Source organism: Dendroctonus ponderosae, unplaced genomic scaffold (genome assembly GCF_020466585.1).
Source record: "Dendroctonus ponderosae isolate FM_Combo_2020 unplaced genomic scaffold, Dpon_F_20191213v2 Dpon_F_20191213_3, whole genome shotgun sequence".
Lineage (NCBI taxonomy): Eukaryota > Metazoa > Arthropoda > Insecta > Coleoptera > Curculionidae > Dendroctonus > Dendroctonus ponderosae.
In genome coordinates, this window is record NW_026018508.1 from 11,812,826 (window position 1) to 11,819,694 (window position 6,869).

General features: G+C 36.4%; 3 protein-coding genes across 3 annotated transcripts in view; 2 read left to right on the top strand and 1 right to left on the bottom strand.

Annotated features, from left to right (window-relative positions):
* LOC109546711 (signal peptide, CUB and EGF-like domain-containing protein 2) overlaps positions 1–6,869 on the bottom strand; it is a 46,466-nt gene that overhangs the window by 2,535 nt on the left and 37,062 nt on the right. The window lies entirely within an intron of this gene.
* Positions 28–1,575, top strand: LOC109546758 (V-type proton ATPase subunit D). Its single transcript, XM_019917860.2, has 5 exons — positions 28–204; positions 409–526; positions 586–733; positions 794–1,009; positions 1,069–1,575. Exons 1-5 carry the CDS (start codon positions 164–166, stop codon positions 1,290–1,292), a joined length of 747 nt encoding a protein of 248 aa, XP_019773419.1. The 5' UTR covers positions 28–163; the 3' UTR covers positions 1,293–1,575.
* LOC109546757 (multiple epidermal growth factor-like domains protein 6) overlaps positions 1,754–6,869 on the top strand; it is a gene marked incomplete in the record, with an annotated part of 14,362 nt that continues 9,246 nt past the window's right edge. Inside the window, 6 exon segments of the mRNA XM_048665071.1 lie at positions 1,754–1,922; positions 4,691–4,741; positions 5,072–5,440; positions 5,553–6,155; positions 6,206–6,417; positions 6,484–6,706. Coding sequence (XP_048521028.1) covers positions 1,865–1,922; positions 4,691–4,741; positions 5,072–5,440; positions 5,553–6,155; positions 6,206–6,417; positions 6,484–6,706 — 1,516 coding nt within the window.

The window sequence follows — 6,869 nt, forward strand, 5'->3', positions numbered from 1 at the left end:
CCGGCAACATGAAAAACATTGTCAGGTTGACGGCAAAATAAGGTCAGCTGATTTTCATGTCAGCTGACTAGTCTTGTGAATTTTCAATAACCAATTTCAACTAAATAGCTACTGAAGTTCACAGTACTGCCCTTTTTAAAATTGTCCAGTTCAATAATTAAAAATGTCTCAGAGCGACAGGCTGCCGATTTTCCCCTCCAGAGGGTAAGTGATTTGTGCGGTACAATTGTTTAAAATTGAACTTGCGTGTTTAAAGGGCGTATTCTTGAATGGGGCTATTTAGATTCTTACCCCTTTTCAACAAGCTTCCTAGTTTATAGCCCCACAGCCTAGCTTGTAACTGCAAAACTTCCCATAATGGCTAGCCAAGGTATGGAAATCAAAATACTCACTTTACCGTAATTTCAGGGCACAGATGTTAATGAAAATCCGTCTAAAGGGGGCCCAAACCGGGCACAGTCTGCTCAAGAAGAAGGCTGATGCTTTGCAAATGAGATTTCGTATGATTTTATCAAAAATCATCAAGGTAATGAAGCTGGTAATTTCCCTTAAAATCCAATCAGATAACCGTAAAATTTCATTTAGACCAAAACCCTGATGGGCGAAGTAATGAAAGAAGCAGCATTCTCTTTGGCAGAGGCGAAATTTGCCACTGGAGATTTCAATCAGGTCGTTCTGCAGAATGTCACAAAGGCTCAAATCAAAGTGAGGACAAAGAAAGACAACGTAGCAGGTAAATTCATTGTCTACGCTGCAGACCAAGCAGGTTTTCTTATATTGCAGTTAATTTCAGGTGTAACTCTGCCAGTGTTTGAATCGTACCAAGACGGTACAGACACTTATGAATTGGCCGGATTGGCCAGAGGAGGTCAACAACTCACCAAGCTGAAGAAGAACTATCAGAATGCTGTTAAGCTGTTGGTGGAGTTGGCTTCTTTGCAGACATCTTTTGTCACACTGGATGAGGTGATCAAAGTCACCAACAGAAGGGTGAATGCTATTGAACACGGTAAGTCAAAGGCATTTGATGTGAATGACGAATAGCCAAAAAAACTGCTCTGTTTTCAGTAATCATTCCAAAAATTGAAAACACTTTACAATACATTATTTCGGAGCTGGATGAGGTTGAGCGAGAGGAGTTCTACCGTTTAAAGAAAATCCAGGACAAGAAGAAGATCATCAAAGCGAAAGCCGAAAAGAGGAGGCTTGCACTAAAAGCGGCTGGGCTGCTTGAAGAGCAAAATGCTTCCGCTAACATCCTGGACGAAAGAGATGAGGATATTCTGTTTTAAGTGTTTTACTCTTGAAGCATTTTCAATGATCAAGTTGACCTCTATAAGAAACGTATTCCCATTGGTATTGGTTACATGTATGCCTCTAATTCACTAAAGCAAAAAGTATGTTTATAAAAACAACTTGATATGTTTTCTACACTTAGAAACAATGTAAGTCATCATCAAGCTAATGCCATCATTTTGGATGATGACAGAGTTTAAGGGTTGAATGTGTAGAAAAAGTATCTGTTAAAATTGTATATTTTAGATGTAACATTGAAAATAAACAACTATTATTCCACAAGTTTTTTCATTTGTAAGGAACAAACTCGTTCCTTTGGTAGAAAACATGGCCTTTTCCATCAGCTTCCCGGACAACGCGGTTATAAATCATGAAGATTCACATGTGGGTTCGGTCTGTCGAATACAAACTAATTCTTGTAAGATCTCTGTTTTCTTGCTTAAGGCCCGCGGCCCACAACGCGCTCTCGAATTATTATAAAACTACATTTGTTTGATCTTTGGCGCTCTCCGTTACGAGTTCACTAGTGTAACTGCCGACAGATGCACAAGTCGCGATCATACTTAAAATGATTTCAGTGCTAATGCGAGTGCAGTTTTCAATCTTAATCTGCACAATAATTGTTGGTGAGTAACAAGTCTACGTGGGGTGTTCAACTGGAGTTTCTAAAAATGCATGTAATTTTTTTAAGCGATAACTTAGATTATTTTTATTTAAAAAAAACTCGACACATATAAGAAAGGTGTTTGGTTTTAAACGAAAAATTTTCAGTTATTTCAGGAAACACACTATTTTTTTTAAGGTTTTTATAAGCCCGTATCTTCACAAATTATGAATTTAATTGGTTTTTTTTTCACGGAAACGGATGTACGAAAAAAGTTAAAAATAGGAAAAAGTTGTATTGAAAGTTGGTTAATCCGAACACGATATAAAAACTGGAAAAAGTCAGCCGCCCTAATTTTTTTACCAAAAATATTGGCAAGGTTGTCCTGTGGACCGCTACTGGACTTGAATAACTAGTCCATTGAACGCAAAATTAGGCACGGCCAAGCAGTTTAAACATTTTTTTCGAAATTTCGGTGATTATTTTAAAAATGTTCTCTATTGTATAAGAAATTGTAGAACTTTGTTGTAATTGTATTATTAAATTGAAGTTATCGAAATGTTTATAAAAGACTACTTTACCAGCTTAGCTCTTATAAAATAGCTCTTAAGAAAGCTAAATTCATATTTCCTGAGAAACCTCGTACACAACTGCAGGGAATACATTTCTAATGATCAACAATCATTTTTATATGACTACAAAATAAGTGGACGAAATTTAAACAGATAACAATGTTTGGGATTTTACATAAAACCGTTCTCATTTGACGTTCTCAACTCGAAGCCCCTGAAAGAGGGCGAAGCCCTAACGCAATTTGGCTTATTTTCATATAAAGCCTTAGTTAGATAAATGCTCTTTAAAAAATGTTCTCAGAAGAGATGCGATATTTCTAGCCGTTTTCAAACCGAATGCCATCAGAAAACCGCCCGACGTTCCGCGCTAGCGCGACTTGAAGATTTCGAACTAAATATGAAATTGAAAAAACAAATAAAAATATCGTTTCCATGAACCCTTACTTTTTAGTAGGCTTTAGGCTTTTATTTACTGACCAGGCAAACTTATCCAAGAATTTAAAATAAGAACAAATCTATCGCTAATGTGATTCGTGTTAAAACTTGTGTTAATCCATGTCTCCTGTTAATCCAGATCAACAACAACATTTTAAACTCTGGAATTGATGGCTGCCTCATTTCCCGGTCAAAAGCGACATAAAACAACCGTCAACTAATTAACGATTCTAAACTTAGAATCTCATGCTCAAAAATAAAATATCTTCGTCTTCCGGAAAACGCATGTTTCATCGCCGCCAGTTGATTAAGTTTTTTCCACTTCGGTTGTAACTTTTAATAGATTTTTGCGCAATTTTCATCTAATTTAGATCAGATTGAACCGATGAAATCACATTCGCAAATCTATGCTTGTGGGTTTGCGTTTGGTTTTGAAATTAACAATAATACGGTACCCACATATGTTACAAAAATAAAGTGTAGCTCAGCTTGAATACGCATAATTTAATTATTACTATTATAGCAGACTTCTGCGGCAAGAATGTAACGATCAAGAATTGCAGATGCGAGTATTACAGCATATCGGTTTGTAGAAATTCTTTTCAGATTCATTTAAATGCTACTTTGATTTCAATTAAATGAAAAATTAACAAAGAAATTAACTCATTCTAAGCGTGCTCAGAAAAACCTTCTAAAAATAAGAAGATTTACGATGCCCGACAATTTTGGAGAAATTCGAGATTTTGTTTAGGGAAATCAATTTTGTTTTGAAGAGCGTTGGCCTATTTCGATCTAATGTTAGATGATGAAGACAGTCATCAAGACATTGCCACACAAAATCTAAATAACTCGGTGAATTTTTCAGGCTCTTAGGCCGTCGTGGATAAGAATTTTTTGACGTTTCACAAATACGAGTAGCATGCATCTTCAGAGATGTCCTATTGGAAGCAAAATTTGGAAAAGCGGAGGTTTTTTATGTCTAGGAAAAATTTATTTGTTCAGAATAACATCGAGATAGTTTGTGCCATTGGATAAGGAGCACAGAAGCTGCAAAGCCATCGCAACTATTTGCGAAATAAAAATGTTTTAGCTCAAATTTAATCCAAATATACCAGTTTGGTTAAATCTCATTTGACTCGCAACTTTATTCAAAATTGTTAAAAATCTTAAATTTTAGAGAAAACGTAAATCGTAAACGTTCCCTAAACGGAAAACCTTATCCTCTGCAGGTGCTCTTGAACAAGTTATGAATAAAATTAAGGCACTTCTTGAAAAAGTCGGGATTTCTGCAAAAATACATTCAGAGTTAGGCTTTTGCTTAAAACCAGTGCGTTTTTCGGGGTTTTAGGCCGTGCAAAGAGTTTCTTCCTGACGTTTTGCATGCACGAGTAGCTTGCATCTTCAGCTTGAAATCGCAAAAACGTCGGCCTAAAGGCCCAAAAACTCATCAAAGCAGCAGCAGTTGCTGCGCCGAGTAAACCATCTCTGAACGCCAGGAAGAAATTATTTTCTACGACGGCCGAAAATTCCGAAAAACCTCACCAGCTTCAAGCAATGACCGATAAACTATTTTGATATAACTCAAAATATCCAAGAATTTTAATAAAACACATTTTACCTTCCTGATTTACAAGAAATTTATGAGCTATTGTCTAAATATAGAAACATGTTGGATGACTAGAAGAACGAACAGTTGATAAATCGCACTTCAATGTTTGTAAATATTTGCTTCCTTCATCAATTATTTTCCAGTCAATCTGTTTAAAAGTGCAATAATTTGCAGGCCAGATTGGGACTTCAGTTGGAAATGCAGATGAAGGCACAGATAACAAAGGTAAGCGAAAAACTCAATTCAAAGATGAATTATTAGACAAAAGCATGTGTCCAACCTGCTAAATCAATTTTGGAAAATCTCCCAATAAAACTTATATTGATACAACCGCATGTGGGTGCAAGTTTAATGTCTTGAAAAAAATTTGTCATAAATATCCTTTGATAGATTCAACAAATGTCCCAATCCCACGCCACATAAAATAGCCATATGCGAATAGAACTTAATGTTTTATTCAATATTTGTTTCTTTACTGCTAAGTATGTATAATGAATGATGGCTTGATTTATCCGGAAATTAGCCTACGGGTTTTGAATGAAACTAACTTTGCAGGTTCCCATCTTACCACAGCAGCAAAGGCCATCCGCATTCCCAAACAGTACGAAAATAAACTAGACTACTCATGCAAAAGCGTTATTCCTCCCCAAATACTCAATGGAAGGTTTATTAGACTGCGACATGGTAAGCAGTCAAAAAGCAAACCTTACCTTTTAGCTGAATACCAATGCAACCGCGGCTACAAACTGCAAAGTCGCAATCTTCAGGGCGTTTTATTCTGTAGAAGGAAAAAGTGGATTGGCAAAAAACCGCAATGTGAATTAAAAACTCTCGGCATTTCAGCTGAAGATGTTGATAGATCTTTTCAATCTGATCAAGCGCAAGAAGATGTTGAAGAGGAATATGAAGATGGAGATTATGAAGGTGATTAAATTATATAAATATCAGTTAACTATGCAACACTCCAATATAAAAATAAAGAAAAACCCACTCATTTATCTACAAAAAACTGTCACTATTTAATAAACCTTTTCAGAAGGAGAAGAATACGAAGATGAAGAATACGACGAGGAGGAAATTGAACCGAAGCCCAAAAAGCCTGAACTTAAGAAAGTTGAAACAGACAATAAACCAACGGATAAAGCGAATGAAGAAATCAATAAGGTAAAAGTGGAGGAAGCAGTGCAAGAAAATGGGAGCGACAATCCCGATACAGAAGTGATAGATAAAGATGACGAGGATAAGAGCGACTACCCGAAGGAGAAAGTTGAGGAAACAGTGGATGAAAATGATAGCGACAATCCCGACGCAGAAGTAACAGACGAAGATTACAAAGATAAAAACGAAAATTCGAAAGCAAACATTGTGGACACAGTAAATGGGAATGAAAGCGGGAATCCGGATGCAGAAATAATTGAAGAAAATGCTGAAGAGGAAAGCGGCAATCCTGATATAGAAGACACAGAAGAACATGAGGACGATGAAAGCGACACATCTGATATGGAAGTAGCAGAGGACGATGATGAAGGAAAAAGCGACATTTCCGATGCAGAAAACATAGAACAAAATGGTGACGATGAATCCCATGAAACCGTTTTGCCTGCACATGCCAAGACCGAAATCACTCACATGGAGTCAAGTAAATGCATTGCTTTTCCCATCAAATATGTTTCTCATGGATATTTTCAGATGCGGCGAAATCTGTAGAAACTAAGGAGAAAGACCAAACTAAAGCCGATGTTGCCCATGAAAAGGAAACAGACGAGATTGAAGATAAAAGCAAAGAAACAAAACTGGAAAAAAATACTGAGGACAGCGATTCTGATAAAGGTGAAGAATATGAAGAGTACTATGAGGAATACGACGAAGAAGACTACGACGACAATGAAAAGTCAAAAAACGTGCGTTTTTCATAATCAAAATCAAACTAGTCATTGTTTTATGAAACTGATTTTCTATTGTTAAAGGTTAAAAAGGTTGCAAAAGAAGAAAAGACACCGGCAAATAGAAGAATATCCGAGGACGATTCAAACACTCTAGATTCGGTGCGGGCGGAATCAACAACGGCATTCAGCACTAAATCTGAAGAAACCTTGAAAGAGCTCGTGACTGAAGAAAGCAACAAAGAATCAACGACAATTGCACCAGAACCAGTAGAGAAGAAGCCAGAGGAAGCTCTGGATAAAGATAGTAAGACGAACCATTAGAACATACAATTCTCATTAAAAAAATGATGAGTTTTTAATGAATTTGTAGATTTTTTTACAAACTCCTTTTTGGGTATTTCGCCTCAAAAATTTTTGTCTTTAAAAAAGACAGAATTTCCTCACGTCTTTTATTACAGATTGATAAA

Excerpts from the sequence above, each read along its gene's own strand:
- LOC109546758 (XM_019917860.2), top strand. The coding sequence starts at position 164 with ATGTCTCAGAGCGACAGGCTGCCGATTTTCCCCTCCAGAGG. Across the intron at positions 205-408 it reads CCGATTTTCCCCTCCAGAGG|GGCACAGATGTTAATGAAAA; the intron begins GTAAGTGATTTG and ends CCGTAATTTCAG. Across the intron at positions 1,010-1,068 it reads GGTGAATGCTATTGAACACG|TAATCATTCCAAAAATTGAA; the intron begins GTAAGTCAAAGG and ends CTCTGTTTTCAG.